Source organism: Citrus sinensis, chromosome 3 (assembly GCF_022201045.2).
Source record: "Citrus sinensis cultivar Valencia sweet orange chromosome 3, DVS_A1.0, whole genome shotgun sequence".
In the NCBI taxonomy this organism is placed as follows: Eukaryota; Viridiplantae; Streptophyta; class Magnoliopsida; order Sapindales; family Rutaceae; genus Citrus; species Citrus sinensis.
In genome coordinates, this window is record NC_068558.1 from 16,999,595 (window position 1) to 17,017,265 (window position 17,671).

At 35.2% G+C, this 17,671-nt stretch overlaps 1 protein-coding gene across 1 annotated transcript; it reads right to left on the minus strand.

Moving 5' to 3' along the window:
- Nucleotides 1–4,287: 4,287 nt before the first annotated feature.
- Nucleotides 4,288–14,873, minus strand: LOC102616586 (histone-lysine N-methyltransferase ATX5-like). The gene is made up of 23 exons (XM_052437540.1): nt 13,219–14,873; nt 13,053–13,108; nt 12,748–12,961; nt 12,010–12,138; nt 11,827–11,895; nt 11,649–11,717; nt 11,458–11,549; nt 11,128–11,220; nt 10,855–10,990; nt 9,754–9,859; nt 9,544–9,643; nt 8,993–9,117; nt 8,446–8,591; nt 7,716–7,820; nt 7,246–7,310; nt 6,936–7,149; nt 6,225–6,311; nt 6,088–6,144; nt 5,910–5,999; nt 5,336–5,422; nt 5,066–5,140; nt 4,889–4,989; nt 4,288–4,797 (listed from the first exon to the last, which is right to left on the minus strand). Exons 1-23 carry the CDS (start codon nt 14,158–14,160, stop codon nt 4,707–4,709), a joined length of 3,249 nt encoding a protein of 1,082 aa, XP_052293500.1. The 5' UTR covers nt 14,161–14,873; the 3' UTR covers nt 4,288–4,706.
- Nucleotides 14,874–17,671: the final 2,798 nt, after the last annotated feature.

Below are 17,671 nucleotides of genomic sequence, written 5' to 3' on the forward strand. Positions count from 1 at the left end.
AATAAAATATGATTACCTCTGTAACAGTAAATATAAAACATGAAACATGAACATAAAACACGAAATGAGGGGAAAAAAGAAAAATTTTGGGGTGTTTCGAAAATAATTACATGAAACATTGAACAATAAATATGAAACACATTACTTAAAATATGCAACAATGAATATAAAATATGAGTACTTCTGTAACAGTGAATATAAAACATCAAACATGAAACTCGAAACTTGAAACATGAACATAAACATGAAATGGGAGAAAAAAAGAAAAACTTTAGAGTATTTAGAAAATAATTAAATGAAATATTGAACATTAAACATGAAACTTGAAATGTTAAATATGAGACAAATTTTATAGAAAATAAATTAAACTTTTGTCTTTTTGTTAACACTCATTTTATTTTATTTTTCAAAATATTTATAATAAAAAATATTTTTCTATTTTTACTTTACTTGTCTTTTTTAATTGTTATTATTATTATTTTAAAATATTATTTATTTTATAAATTTTATTTTAATTTATTTACATTAAAAATACATATTTCAACAAATTGTTACCAGTCATAAAAGTCCAAACAACATGGATTGACCCCCTCTGTGGATTGAATCCATGGATATTTTTAGAAACCTCCCCTGAGGTTTGATATAATTTCAGTTAGATGGCGAGATTGATTATATTCTCACTTACCTCCCCTGCTGTTAGTATACATACACGTATAACGTTAGTGTTTGAAGGTAAAAATATAAAAGATATGCTAAAAATCTAAAAAAATCAAGTAACATAAAAAAAGGGTTTGAAATCCATTGGATCATTATATTATCCAATTACACACAATATCTAATGTGTAAAAGAATAAATTTCTCTTTCTCCAACACAAAAAAGCAATGAAGATTTCTTTTTCTCACATTAACAATCAAAGCATTTTGCACTCCACTTCCCTATTCTCAGTTGCTGGAACAAAATGAAATAAACACAAAGAACATATATAACCCGCGAATAATACAAAACATAGGTGGTCGGAGAAGGCCACCAACTGATGACGATCGACGGCGGCCGGGATATGCCACTGGTATTGAAGTTTGTAAGAGATTAGTTACTTTATCAAAGTCTAAAATTTTTAAATATCTTTGATTTTTTTTTTGTTTTTGGAGATTTTATAAGTGGTTGTTGGTTGTGTTTGATTTATCTTGTTCATGGGTTGGTAGTAGAAAAATTAATTAAAAGGAGAATGAGTTCAGCCATATGTGGTCATGAGTTGAAAAAAAATTATTACTGGTTATTTTATGTTTGTGATTTACACTATACATAGTGTAATAAGGCATATAAAGCCAATACTTTGTTATTCTTATGCAAATGGGTATATAAAATAGAAGTAGTCTTAACTGTAATTTTTATTTTTCTAGCCAAAGTTGGCTAAAGTTGATCTATTTATGAATTTGCAGTGTTTTTGTACGTCTATCGCACAAACACAGTTCCTGCGGTTTTGAGCGATAAGTCTGTCCCCCGTGCGACAAGCTCACGTCGCATGAACACATTTTTCGTGTTTTTGGGCGACAACGTTGTCCGTGCGACAAGCTTATGTCGCCTGAATTCAGCTTTTGTGTTTTTGGGCGACAAAATCCTATTGCACGGGCAACAACCCCTGTCGCCCAAAAACACTGTTTTTGTGTTTTGGGCGGCGACATGCTCTTGTCATATGTACACACATTCTGTGTTTTTGGACAATGGGTTTTGTCTCCCGTGCGATAGGCATGTCATACGAAAAACACAATTTGTGCTTAATATTAATTCAAAATAAAATAGTAAACACACACACACATATATGTAATTAAAATATATACATACATTATTATTATCACAATTATTATTAATATTTTTATTAAAATGTATTACTACTATTATTATTTTTCTTTATTATTGTAATTTTTGTTGTTGTTGTTTAGTAATGTCATTATTATTATTATTCTTAATTATTACTTTGCTTTCACTTATTAGCGTGTGCATATTCACATATGATAGGAGCGAAAGGCCAGTTGAATCGTTTGTTGTTTCACTAGAACCTGCAGTAGAAATTGACTGGTTTGACTTAGCAGACGAGAATGAGTTTGCTCTCTTTGATTTAAATGATGAGGTTCACATTGAGCAGGTGACGGCAATAGAAGATTCTCTTGAGAGGATGCCAGCAAATTAAGATGTCGTATCATCTTTTTGTATTTAGTCATAGGCACAAGATTGAGTTTTTGTATATTTTGTATAAATGTGATACTAACAAACTCACATTATAGTGACACTGCCATGTATAAAGTATAACTCAGCTATCATGGCACATTATTAGTGTAGTTGTTATTTTTGTGTATATGGGCGACTGCCAGATGTATAGATTGATGAAATTCAGTCAATTTAGTACTGTCACCAACTATAAACTGCAGAAATGCACATGAGACTGTAATTAAATTATAGTGCCATTTTACTTAGTTTTATTTTTCAATTCAATTAACTCATACTAATTTTTTTTCCTCTCGGTACAAATTTAAATGTTTGTTATTTGTTATTTGTGTTGCTGGTTTGGCGACATACAACTTGATAGTTTGGAATTTACTTATTTCTTTAAACAAGTAAAATATTGGTGATTTGTTGGTGATGGAATCCTTTAACATATTTTGGAGACTGGTATAGTCTGTTGATGAGAGAAATAAATTATTTTTTAGTGGTTTTTGATTTCACGCATTAGTTAAACAAGTTTTCTGTAATTTGTGGAGACACCCACTGTCTCCCGGGAGATGATCATTTGTCGCTTGAAATTACAGAAACAAGCTTTCTATAATTTGGGGACAGTGCCCGTCGCTCTAAATCACAGGCATCTGTCGCGATAGGCCTTGTCACGCGTGCGATTCTGCAGAAATGCAAAATACCCCCTTAAGTTAGTTGTCGCAAACTTTTCATGCTAGATAATGAGCTTACAAAACAGGAATTCATATGAATGCACCATCAACACCTTAATCTACCTAAAGTGAGATAAACAAACCCTAAGAGGCATTTTGTCGAGCACCTCTTGTGCCATTTATTAACTACCAATTTCATTAAACCATTTTTAATATTTACACACCAATCAATCCTAATGCTCATCTACACTCATTTGTCATCAATCAATCTTAGGCAAATGAAAAACAAAAAAAAAAAATTTACAATATAAGGCTTGCCAAAATTATCGAAAACTAACATGATATATTGCGGCCAAAATGGTGAAAGTTGAGCCATATGTTGCCGAAGATCAACTTGCTGTCAAACGCCCGTCCAATCGTTGTCCCTTGTCGCCGGAAAACTCAAGACCTAGGTTGAATTTGGAGAGAAGAGAAGGTATATGTTTGGCAAGCTATTTTCGTCGTACCCTTACTTTGTTGGTAACAAAATTTTGGGTTGAATAGTTAGTTTGGATATTTTAGTCATTTCTCAAGTCAACTAACGGTCAGGTCGTATGTATATTAACAATAGGGGAGGCAAGTGAAAATACAATCAATCTCGCCATCTAACTGAAATTATACCAAACTTCAAAGGAGGTTTTTAAAAATAATGCATTGAATCCCTGAATCATAGCCACCCCCCCTTCGTAAGAGATCAAATATAACACTCGTTTTAGGTCTCAAATTGGATAGACTTATTTGAACCCCGTAATTTTCTAAATTACACCCATTTACTCACTCTGAAAAAATTGAACATCCGACCTACTAGGCCCTTTCAATTCATTATCCCATAATCCTAACTTAATAAATCCACTTATCTAATTGTCTTAGTGAGGTCATTCTGTATTTTATCATTTTTATAACCATGAGGACTCAATGAAATATTGAGACCGGCACTCTTCATCACCAATGAAAAGTCGCGTCAAAGCCCCACGTGAGAGGGAGAAAGAGTTCAGAGGGAAAAAGAGGTATAAAAGCAATAAATCAATTCGAGGACGCAATCTAATCTTTTTTCAGAGAATCGAAGCTCCACCAATAAGCTATTTCTCTCATAGAAATGTTGCCTTGTACCCATTTCTTTTGCTCTTGTAAAGGCTGATGAAGAAGCAAGTACTGTCATTAATGGCGGACACGGAGAGCGATCACGGGAGCACAAGTGACGAATAGAAAGCCAAATAATTGGCTCTGTACATAATTGTGCAGTAGCTGCAATGATGGTGGACATGGTGCAAATACAATTTCAAGCACAGACCAAATAGGAGATGACGATTTTGCTAACATTAGCATAAACATAAATATTTGGTAAAAGATTGCGGTAACAATTTTGCATCAGAAAACAACAATTTTCATTGATTGTTGTCATTCGTACAGCAAAGTACAAATAATGACTAATCACTTGTATTTATCTTGATGCCTCGCAAGAACGTGTTGGTGTCCGTGTCCGTGTCGGCGTCGGCGAGGATGCGATGGAAAAGGGGTTAGCGTTTAATTACCTAAATGAGAGTTGTGTCAAATTTACTTACACAAAATGCCAGAAGCCAAACAGCCGGCAAATCTATTGCTTTTATTAAGCATGAAAATTTCCCAAAATCTAAGACAAAGAAATGAAGAAAAAAGAATACACATTCCTTTCTGAGAAAAATTACAAATTGGCTGTATGAACTGTGAAATCCCCAGGGGCAAGGGATTTGGGGGTTAGTGCTCCTTTTGGAGAAACAATGACTTTGCTGTGTGTCATCTGCGTAATCCTAATTCATGAATTTTCTGCAGTTTGGTGCTTTACATAAACAGGGGACTTTGAATTCTTCAGGTTCATCAGGATCAAATAAGTAATCGTACCTGCCAATAGCAAACAATCAATATATTATGTGAAGTTCCTAAAACCCAGAAAGAGGGGGAGAGAGAGAAAGAGAGAGTGAGAGAGATATACGTTAGCTCATCACCAGCAGATACGTTAGTCTTAGCAATAAGGACAATCCGACTCTCATCATCACCCACGCTCATTATCCTTGCGTAGCAGTTTGGCATACACTGTATCAATCAAGGGCAAAGGAGATAAAGTATGCATGAGTCGAGTCCAAATATGACTTAAATATCCATATCTTACCGAATGATTGATTAAGCGTGCTATGTTTCCTTTATCGGTGGCATCTACCACTACCTCCTCACTGATCTTGAAAAGCTGCAACATAAATCTCGCTAAAGTTTAGATATGAAGAGTACAGAAACAAAAGGGGAAGAGAGAAAAATATAACCCAAAAAAATGAAGATGAAGAAGAAGAATGTTGATGAAGTAATCCTGAGCATTTAGCAATTTTCCAGTTATGATTTCACAAGGATGCGGAGGGGAAAAGCAGAAAAGGACAAGATAACTCACATAGCAGTCTTTTCCTTCTGATCGGTAGCGCACCTCTCTGAGATCTGCAATGCTGCGTCTTACCTGTTCACCACGATACTCGAGAACCTGAAGGAAAGCATTTGGTTTTTAATTTGTTTAAATAGTATCATAATAGTGGAACTGCCAACATACAAATGTTGTGTTCCCTTCACACAACTTTTCACTAAATTTTTTTATGTAACATATATCTGCATCAGGGTTTGCCAGACAAACAGTGGAATTAATCATGCATCCCACTTTAACCTTAAAGCACAGAAATATATACATAAAATTTTATAGTTTTCCAATGAAAATTTCATTTAAGAAAGAGTTATTTAGCTTTAAGTTTTAAACAGAATGTTTGTCTGTAACTTCGATGCTACCAAAGAACAATGGAAGAATTTCAAGTCCATTTTAATTTCAAAGACATACCAAGTTTATGGATCTTCATAGCATCCATGGCAAATCGCTCATAAAGAAAAATTTCTCAACCTTCAGAAACTAAAAAGCAATAACTAAATGAAAGACATGATTTCATAAACAATATACCGTTGATCTCTTCTAATTCACATACCATTTCTCCTTCTTGAATATTCCGACGTGCAAAGAGGCCCCAGCCATGTATTCCAGATCTACCAAAGCAAACTCGGTCATGTTCAGTTCTCTGGAGACAAATTTCCCAACCCAAAAATAGTCAGAAAGACGAATTGATTAAAAAATTACTAGGGTAAAATGAAAGCATATATATTTGCCTGTAAGTGGTAAAGGCGTTCACGGAAAGAAGAAAAACTTTTATGCTCCTCCACTACCTGTTGAACGAAAGATAATGACCATAAGATGAATTTTTTCCACTAAAATCTCAAAGGGGAAAAACGGAGCATAGAGTTACCCTGAATGTGTTCAAACTTTGCATGGTGGCTAAAGAATGATGGCAAGCTCCCCCCACTTTGTGGGCAGTAGCTTCTTCTTCTGCTCTCTACCAAACAGAATAGGTGGGAAAAAGGGTGAGACGACAAAGAAAAAGAAGTCCCTCCTTAATGAAACTGAGAGACTTAAGAAAACAATACAGCAGGCAAATGAAAGTGAGACCAAGCAATTCACAATGCATGCAAAATTAGAAAAATTCGGCACTTCAAGAATGATACCAGCAAAATTTTTCTATGCAGCAAGGAAAACAAATTAAGCTGCACATTATTGTTATATTGCATTCTTTCACTGCTCACATAGGTTTGACATTCCACTCATCATCTTAGAACAAACATCAATCATCTCTTTGACAGAAAGGGTGCCTAGAGAAAAAAAAGAAGGTTAAAAATAAATTGGTAGACGGACAATTAGCCTGGCAATACCTACAGAGTTCTCCAAGCATCAGTTCCCTAATCAAACCCAACCCACCACAAAACACTCACAAGACAAAAAGACCATGTAACCAAAAGGCATCCTGTGCTACTATGTCAACAATAAAACTTACAAGGAAACTCTGTCAACAATAAAACTTACAAGGAAACTGACCCATTGAAATTCACTTATTGTATCATCACTGGAAAAAAAAAAAAGATAGATATGCTGAGTCAAACAGAAACAGATACGTATAGGGTACCTTCTTGTTATTGCTTAATCTTTTAAATACGCGGCACCTTGCAGCAGAGAATGGCTCAATCTCAGTAGATTCTACTGCAGTAACCTCTTCAACTTTTGTTCTGCTAGATGAAATAAGCCTTGAACCAGACCTCTTCTTATTTTGAGCAAGGCTTTTGGCAGAAAAGACACCTAGAGGAGTATGAATAATTAAGAAGGTATCTGGATTTGGAGCCCTGCATCAAAAACCAAAGAATAAACATGAGAAGAGAATTACAGAAAATACATGCATTCATGAAACACAAGTACTGCTCAGAGGTGTTAGATGAAACCTGTGATAAGCACAATATGACACCATTTTTGTGATCTGTCTTCCATTTTTCTCTAAGCAGTGCAACTGCAAAACATCGGGTTTAGTCAATGCAACATATATTGGAGCAGAGAGAGCAGTCTAATTAGAGATTAACATAGGCTGAGTAGGCAGATAATGGCTTTAATTTTATTGGTACATCAATTTACACAACCTACTGGCATTCAAGCAACAAGAAGATCGACATAATATACCAATAAATAATCACATGTAAAGGTTTGAAATAAAATAAAACACTAAAATGAAATATCTACAGTTTCTGAAATGTGAAATATGATCATTAACATCCTTCACACCACGTAAGTTTTAGTATATAATGGTGGCAATTACAGGTTCCATATGGTCATAACATAGAGATAGACAAGTGCCTAGAAGTAGGCAGAAGCACAATTTCAGCCAACTGTTATAAAAATGCAGCAGTAAGCAACCTACCTCCATCCGATACCCAGCTCTTGATGCACACATAGCATGGTAATAAGTGGAACACTTGCAACACTGTGTGCATGAACCATGAATTTGCTTACAAATAACGCAAATCTGAGAAAAAGCACATACAAAAATTAGCTATATACTTGCACAAACAACCAGCTCAATAATCACCAGCAATCCAGCATGAACATTTAGACTAAGACAAATCAATCACACAAACATTTGTCAACATGATCATTTAATTTATATCCAGGGGATTAGCTGTTCCAAATATTAATGCGTATACTATTGGACTGCACTTATAAAACTTCATCACATTTCTTTAGGAAAAATGTAAAATAATAAATTAAAAGCTGCTAAACATTGCAAAACCATGACAATGGGAAAAGTATACATGTAGCCAGTAACAAAGAAAAGAAAAAGCAACCAACCCAAAACACAATCATTCAACAACTTTGAAAGAGGAAAAGAGAGAGGAGAGGGTAAAAAAAGGCCACTTTATCGGTCTAACAAGTAAGCATATAGCGAACATTTTCCAACATATTCTTCCGTTTCACCAATAAAAATTTCAAGTATTTCTGAGTTTGCTTCAAAATGACACAAATATAGTGGGAAAATAATTTCGTGTACAGGTGTAAATGACTATGAAATTGCAATATCGTCTTCACAAAACGAACACTAAACCTCAAGCAAAAATTCATAATAATTTGATCGAATACTCGTGATATTCTACCTTTACAAAAGAGTTTGACGGAATACACAAGATCCCAAGAGCAGGCTCCATCTTTTCATCACTTGCAAATGAGACTTCAGGTTGAAACCATGCACAGGTCACATGAACCCACAATGAATCAACATCAGTCGGCTTTAAAGCACCTCCTGGTGAAAAAAGGGGGAAAAAAGCATACTTTAATCAGAACAAGGTCAAGGAATCAAATCATGATGGGAATCTGACTGCTTCAGTAATAATATCTACACAAAACGATAACTGTTGGGCAAAATATCTGCGACAATGAAAATCATCTGATAGTGAGAAAGCTGTGATTAAATCACATGATTTCAGTCTTTAGTAATGCCAGCAGTTATGACTGGGTCAACCCAAATGTGGGGTAACTATACCCAAGTAGAGTAGAAAAACATAGAGAAAGAAATATGAAACCATGGAAAAACAGGTACTCTTTATAAAACTAATTTTACTCACCTTCAGTGTAGACAATCTCAAAGACCTAAATACACAGACTATTTATTACACATGAAATTCAACGACCTAAAACACTTGCCTTTTACAGGACAAAGGCAACACTCCCGCTTAATATCAGGTGTTTCACACGCTTTGCAGACCCATGAAGTGAAATCCTGAACGTTTCTTGCTCCATAGCATTCTTGATGTACAGCTATTTGACATCTGATAAGCAATAGTGATATCATTAACACGACAGTATCATAAACAAACATATATCATAATCTTCAGGCAACAAAAAAGGATTTCCTTTGATTACTAAGGCAAAATGTCAGACAATGGATGAAAAGGTGTTTTACTGTTCTCCGTCATTCTGTAGCTTGCACTGTAACAGTAGGGTAACAGCTAGTAAAGCATATGCAATATGCATAGGTAGACCAAGGCTACATACACAACACGATGATTACAAATTCTAAAAATATTGTACTATAATCAGTCAGTCAGACAGAGAAAGGAGCCTGTACTAGTGTGCATTTGTTCGGAACATATCCAAGAAACAACAAGAGTCCATATTGCCTGATCTCATTGTCATTTTACATATCAATAAATTACGACCACCTGATTGATACTAATCACTACCCTTGGCAATACCTGTTGCAAATAATGATTTTATTGTAGTCCCAATCTTCAACCCATCTGCATACAGCACAGCGTTCTGTTGTCCACTTAGCATAAACAGGTTCATATTTCTCTGTCACAACAAATATAAGAATCAGTAATATCAATGACAGGAAACCTGTGATTGGTTCAATAAAGGATAAAAAACCATCATAAATTATAATCCTAAAAGAAAAAACGTACCTTGCAAAAAAGCCAGTAACTTCTGCTTCCGCTCCTTCATAGAGGGTCTTTTAGGAGGTTTGGCTGAAACAACAGTATTAGCATGGTACTCAGCTAATTGCAGCATCTGCAAAGTTAAACAAGAACAAAACTCAAGTACAAATCTTGCAAAGAATTTTTCCAGGGTAAGATTTTAGAATGTAAAGTCAACATTTTCCACTCATAACTTTGTTAATCTTCAAATCAGCAAGCCCATTCGAAAGCCTCTAATGATGGCATAAAACACCAACAAGCCAATTAGGAGGAGATGAGAACCCTTCTAGACATTAAAAGTAAGACATTTAGAACAGAGACTTGCATTAGGCCAGTCTGCTTGCATTGACAGTAACTGTAATTTTTTTTTTTTTTTGATGGGGAAAAAAATTCAGAATGGGTGGGGGGGGCTTTTGCATAAAAGGGGGCAGGGACATATTTCATGTTGACAATGCTCCAAAACAAAAGAAGCTAAAAAAAGTTGGATGCCAATGACATTGATAATTTCATATGCTACCAGCCCAATCCTATCACAACTAATCTGCACTACAATTTATGGAATTTAGCTATACAAAAACCTACTCTAATAGTTCGGATGAATTAATTCAAACAAACCCTAGTTTATTGCTTCATAATCACTGGACTAAGTTACAACAAAATCAGAGTACAGTGGTTCTGTTGAATGCTAACTTAGTGAGAGCATTATATTCCAAAAGCTAGCACAGCAAGTTTTGACAAAATTCTTGATAGACAAGTGTATGTTGAAAATTGAGCCTTCTTAGAGTACAACAACCCCCCGATTCTACAAAGGTTAACAACAGATAAAATTTTACTCCTATGCAACAGAAACCACCAGTAAAATATTCTGAGTCCATACACCCTAACTTCAGGTTTCTATCTAATGTCATCATATAAATTAATAGTTTTCTATTGAAACAATCACTTTTCCAGACAAAAATACTACAGTAAATTAGTAATTGCCAATCCCACAAGATATTCATTTTTCAAAAATATAAACAATCCAAGAATTCCAGAGACATGGATGACAAGAAATATGAAAAGATTGTGAAAATCAGCTGTTGTACGAACCCATTGTTCAAGAGGTAGCATGGAACCTTTCACCCTAACACTAGTCCGCCAATTTCTCAATTTGGAACCTGTATGCCGTTCCCAATCACTAAGAGCTAGTTTTTCCGTCCCACAAAAGCCACATTTGCACACAACTCTGAAACAGAGGAAATTTAAGAGAAATTACACACAGGTGTAAAAGTAACAGAGGGATATCTCAATTTCCCATTAAGTGCAGCTAAGTGCCATAAAAAATAAAATAAAATAAAATCCATGAGTTGTATTTTTGCTTACAAGTGAAGGCTTGGATAATATATGCCTTCCACACCTGAGCAGAGAACTGTAACATTGTTGGGTAGAACCAATTGACCATTGTTTTTGTTGCTTCTGTACCAAAGACTTGCAATCAATAAATGTAGAGCCGTGCATCCAACTTAAATTGAAATGCAAATAATAATTTTCAGGAAAATTTAATAAGACAATCTTTTTGGTCGAATATCACTAAACAAAGACCAAGGAAAACAACTGCTGCAAAATTATGTCAAAAAAGACATCGCTGAAATAAAGCTGCATAATATGAGTTCAAACACAAATGTCAAAAAATTAAAGAAAGAAATCACTTACTTGACTTTCCGCTGCCCTCTTTCTGAATCTGATAATTCAAAGTTAAATTTAGCTTTGCAAGCAGGGCAGTAATACTCTGAACCTCCAAGATCCTTCAGAGCAAAAAATAATTCAGTCGAGGGAGGAGTTCATGTTATTATCAGGGGGATAAAGCACAACAGTCATGCAATGTCTAAAGCTGATGAACAGACCTTAAAATGGCTGCTGGAAATTTTGTCACATTCGGCATGCACCCATACTTTACAACCATCACAGCGCACCTAACCGGTGAGGAAATTTGAACAATAAATGAATAACAAATTACCACTATGTCCAACCAAAAGAAATAAAATAAGCCAAAACTCTAAAGTAGATAAATGATAGCCTTACCCAACTTCCACCGTCTGAATGGTTCCAAACCTTCTTGCATATCCCGCAAAAATGTTTTGATTTCATTAGCTGAAATAAATATTCATGCAGTTGTGAGAAAATGCACAAAACCAACACAGAACTACAATAATGGCAAATGAAACTTAATAAGGAAACCATGAGGGTGATGCACTTGTTACAAACCTTGGCACAAGTTCTACAAAATAATTGATCTCCAGTAGTTGAAGCCTTTATTTTCTTTGCAGATTTAGAAGGAAGGGTCATGCCACAGCCATCACAGGGTCTTTTATCTTTGTTCTTTGCCCATGAGACCTACATCGATAAAACTAAATTCAACGTGTTCTGGATTGAAAGAGAACAATTTATTTCTTTAAAAATATAGAAAAAGAAATTAATTTCCTTAAAAGTTGGGGGACTGCTTTGGTCCTTAAAAGAAAGAAAAAGAAAAAAAATCAAAAGGGCTACATATAAATAAAAATATGGTTCCCCTTAGGACCAATCTATAAATTGTTCATTGCTCTCTTGGAAAACCAAAAGGTTCCCAACTTTTAGGGCACTGCTTGATTATGCACTCAAATAATGATTTGCAGAAACGTGTTTTCACAGAATAGCAAAATACATATTAAAAAGAAGGTATTTCAGTGATTTTATTCTAATTGAAAATTAAGGAAAAAAAAAATATGCAGGAAATCTTATATTACAATCTTTGAAAATTTTGGCTGTCTAATTTCCTGATACTTGTTTGTATAAGATTATCATCAATTTCATACAAATTCCCTGCATGATGTCTAGGTGACTTAGAGATCCCGGTTATGCAAAAATTTTGGAATTAAGGCTTGGTGAGCCATATGCCAACCTACACACGGCTACTAAAGTTTAGAAAGAAGAGGTTTAAGAAAGATTGCAATATAGGGAACATGCCTTGTCGATAAATGGATAGTCGAGATCCTGGTTTGAACCAGTAGCCTCCTGACCCCATTTGAGAACCAATTCATCATAAGTAGGGTTCCCAGCTGCCATGTTTATGTCCTGTATCAACTTCTCTGTAAACCCCTGATCAGCCAGAAAAGCCTCCTCCAATGCCATCTGAAAATCACTGGGCTTGCAGTCATTCAATTCAGATTGCTCCTGGAACCTATGTCATCAAAAAATACCTCAGGTAAGCAAAAGGAATCAATAAAATAAATAAATAAATAAACACTATGTGCACCAATGCAGATATACACCTGTCCACAAAATCCACAAATGGAAATATCAATCCCCGTTTGACCCAAGCATAATCCTGTTCATAATCATTCAATGCACCACAATCAGCATCCAAAACCTCAGAATAATAACAACAACATCGAAGTTAGTAAACAGAACAAGCTTAACATAGAAAACAATCCATACCCTTTGATTTACATCCCCACAGTGACCGAAAAACATCACACAAGCTGCATCAGGTATGCAAGACCTCAATACCACATCCGGCGCTTGAGTCATAGGATCAATTACTATGGCCGGCCAATAAGGGTAGTTCTTCCCTGACTTCGCCCACACTATATCACCTGAGTAGAAATCCTCTGGCCCATATAACCCATCATCTTTTCTCTCGCCATTCAATAAGCCCTCCTCGCTCATAAACTCAACAATGTCTTCAGGCGGGCTTTTCTCATCATTGTCAAGATCAATAAATTGTTGCTCATGTAGTGATGTTAGTGAACTCTTCGAACTCGAGTACTTCCTAGCATCAAAACTCCTACTAAACCCACCTTCATCTCCCTCCTCTTCCTCACACAATGTACCATTTTTACAACTCTTATAATATCTAAATTTATCATCTTTCGACTTACTCTTCACATTAGAATTATAACTCTTGGGTGTTTTAAAACTGAACTTCTCTTTCTTACATTCCATTTCATCATCATAACAATCATCACGCTTACTCTCTTTCCTCCAATTCTCAATAACCGAATCATTAAACCGAGAGGGAAGTACCTGAACCCGACCTCGCGATGTCCTCACGAGCGGTGGCCTTGAAACCTCCACCGCCGGCTTCTTCAACCTGGCCGAACCTGAGCCCTTGGATTTCAACACCTCCTCGCCGGGGGAACACGCCACTTCCGTGCACCAAGACGCAGCGAATCCCTTCTCGGAGTGAAGAATTCCGTGAAAACTAAGGGGGAGTATACCGGCAGCCACTTCACCGCCAAGTAGACTTAACGGGTAATAGCCGTTAGTTTTCCGTTTCTTCCGCTTAGCCGAGTTTTCGTTGTCCTCGTTGGCCGAGTCGCCGAGTTTACACCTCTTCAAACTCGGCATTTGAGATTTCAATTTCCTCTTGATTATCATTTTATCAAAACAGAAAGATGAATGAATATGATCAACCAATTGCAACACGCACCCACATCTAATTAACCAAAAACGACGCCGCTTCTCTAATTCATCAAATTCACGTAAACCCTAAATTGTAACCAGATTCCTTTTCAGGAACCTTAAATCTCGAAACTAAAACAATAAGGGCAACGACAGAATTCCTCTTATTTATTCTCGTAAAACGAATAAAAAGAGAAATTATTTCTTCTTTAAAAAAATTCGAGAAATTGGAGAGAAATTGATCGAATTTTGTTAAAAGGAATTTTAGAGATCTGCTTGGATGAAGCTTTCTCTCTCTAGCTATCTAATTTTGTTCAGAGCAATATAAAATATATAATTATAACAAACTGTAATGTAATTATAAAACAAAAATGATTTTTTAAAATTTCTTTTTTTTTTTTGGGGGGGTTTTGATGAAAAATCTGTTTAGAGAGAGAAAGGCGTTGGAGTGACAGAGAGTTGGAAGGAAGGAGGAAAGAAAAGAAAGCGTTTTACGGGCCGCTCGGCGTTATCTAAAATTGTTAGCAATATTTTAACATGTGAGTGAATTTTTTTAAGCTTGTTTGGTTGAGGCTATCTTGCGCCTTGCGTGTTGCTTGTGCAATTTTCTTCTTCTCAAATCAATTTGTTTGTTGCAGTCTTGCGAATTGTTGTTGTTCTTCGTTTTCTAATTTTGTTTTTTTTTTTGAGTTTTTAGTTTATTTTTTTTGGGAGGGGGGGGGGGGGGGGGTATAGTATCTGAGCAGAGAGAAAAATGGTGGATTGGTAGTACAATATTGCATATGGTTAGTTTGCTCCAAGAATGTTGGAACTCGAATATTTCGTTATGAAACATTTTAACTTTGTGGGGGGTTTTTTTACCTTTTTTCTAATTTTTAAGTTTAGAATTGTGTAATTTGGTGGAGAAATTAGTTCGCTTTTGTGATTTTTTATTTTGTGTTGATTCTGCAGATTGGAACTTTTCGAGTGTGATTGCGTGACTTTCTATTAATTTTGATTCGGTGGGGTGTGAGGAGATTTGGCCATTTTGAGTTGGTTTTCTCGATGGGATTTGGGATCTCTAAATGTTCAATAATTTTGAACCAAAGTTTCTGCAAGATCATGTATTGAGAGTTGAGAGAGAGGAGGATGGCATTGGCCTGTGACTGAAAGTTCAAATGGGGAAGTGGCGCAATACAAAATATGCTTTTTTTCCCTCTCTTTGTTTTTTTTTTTTTTTGTAAGTTTTTTTTTATTTTTAATAAATGCTTTTGTTGTCTCTTTAAGTTATATATACATACATCGGTCCACAGTGGGTTCGATTTTGAAGAAGAAAGAGAAAGAGTTGTAAGAATAAACAAGAAGCCAGCTGTGACAGTCTATGACCAAAAATAGAGCTAGGTTTGTGTAATTGGGTCAACCAATTAGCTTCTCTGATCTCTCTATCTTGTTTCCTAAAATACTCTGAATCGATCGTGTTTGGAATTGGATAGCTTGTTATGTGGCACGATGTCTGAATCTAATTTTGGCAGCTTCCACTACCATAAGCTTAAATATTTTGTGGGTATTACTTATTTATTTATTTTCGGCATTTTGATGGATGGGTTTGTGAAAGAGGAATTTTTTTGGTTACAGAGGTTATAAGACAGATAGAAAAGAAGAACTATTATTATTTATGGCTATGAATCGAAGGGGAGGAAGAAGAGGAAGAAGCAGAGGAAGAGTTAATAATAATCAAGAATAACCATCGATAGGAGCCAAGGACAAAAAGGTCATTTTACGTTACAAGGCAAGCTGCGGAATGGTTGCTTTTGTCTCTTGTTCTACAGAACTTTCGGGCTTTCTAAGAGGATTTCGTAATTTCGGAATTTTGATGGAGTAGTACCCGATGGCCGCCGGAAAAATCGACGTTGTCGTGTATTTCGAGGATTTAATCGGATTTGATGTGGCCGTATTGTGAGTTGCAGCCAATGCATAGGGGGTGTCAGCCGTGGCGCGATGAAGCTGAAATGGGGAAATATATGGCCAATTGTTTTTATTTACTGTATAGTAATGGATAGGGCCGTGTGGGGATTTAAATTAGAAAATTGAGAATTTGGTCAATTTTTAGTTGCTTGAATTTGATGAGAAGGCAGAAACGGCTTGGTAACCCAAAGACGAAATTTGGTTTGTTAGATCACGTGAAGTGTGAAATGTTGGCGGCGGTGGTGGTGGTGGTACAAGTAAATAAATATCTCTGTCATCACAATCACAAGTGAAGTCAGCTTTCTTTTCTTCTTTTGAATAAGAATCCAAAATTCGGCCTTCAAAATCATTTTGTTTCCCACCGCTGATGTCAAATTTGTAGAGGCCATAAATAATCCGGCGAAGATTTTGGTCCTGTTCTTGATAAATCATCTAGTTTTGATCGATAATAGTGGGAAGAATTTGAGATTTCTCTGATTGAGACAGATTCTGATGGGCAAAATCAAATACAAATTTTGATGATGGGCGTAATTTTGATGATGCTAATTCTTGAAGGCAACCCAAAGCCTAAGATCCCTTTTGCTGCTTAAGAGAGAAATTTGACCTCCTTCTATGGCTATAGCTTAGCCTAAAAAAGACAACAAACTTGTACTAGTGTCCTCTTTTGTGTGGCTGTACCAGAAGTACATTCGTTCATTCTGCGCATCAAAATCTGAGACTCTGAGTTATGACATAGTAGAATCGACCATTAGTCTAGAAACAGGTTCTAGCGTTCATTGACTTCAAAATATCAACTAAAAGAGGGGGGAAATTGAAAAAAAAAAAAAAAGAAGAGAGATGGGTACATTACATGAACTTCTGTGATACATGTAATTGGTAATTACAGATAAGGTCTGTAATTGATGAAGGGGGCTGTAGGTTATGCGAGAAGATGACAGGGGAATTCCCGTATGATGACGGAGAAAAAAAATATTAATGGTCAAGATTCTTAATGAATCAAAATAGGCGAAGAAATATATAGACAATGATATATTAACAAAACAAAGAACAAGTGATATATGGAGTTGATGGGAATCCATTAGTAATTAAGTCATTTGATGGTTTCATAATAAGACCTGTTATCATTGGTTTGACCCCATATATTTATTTATATACTTCCAGATCAAGAGTTCAATTTGTTCAAAGGTAGGCAAGAGTAGAGCAACAACATTCTAAATTTCTAATAATGAGAGAAACTGTTTTGGTCATTACCATTATTATTAGTTAAGGGCTGCATTAATTATATTGTATTAAGGTGCATTACATTAAGTTATAATGTAATACTATATTTCGTTTAGCATGGACCAATCAAATAATATTATTTAAATTTATTAGTATTATTAATTTTTTAAATTTAGAATAAAATATTTTATTTTTATACATTAATTTTTATATTATAAAACAATTTAATAATTTACTATTATTAAATTATAAAACATTACAATCTTATGTTATATTATTAATAACATTACTTTATAGTTATTATAATATAGTATAATCATAT

What these genes read in the sequence shown, in the direction of transcription:
- LOC102616586 (XM_052437540.1), bottom strand. Translation starts at nt 14,160, where the DNA reads ATGATAATCAAGAGGAAATTGAAATCTCAAATGCCGAGTTTGAAGAGG. An exon ending in TTTGTGGATTTTGTGGACAG is followed by an intron (nt 12,962 to 13,052) that starts GTGTATATCTGC and finishes TTGATGACATAG; the next exon opens with GTTCCAGGAGCAATCTGAAT. An exon ending in TCATATTGTGCTTATCACAG is followed by an intron (nt 7,150 to 7,245) that starts GTTTCATCTAAC and finishes TTTTTGATGCAG; the next exon opens with GGCTCCAAATCCAGATACCT.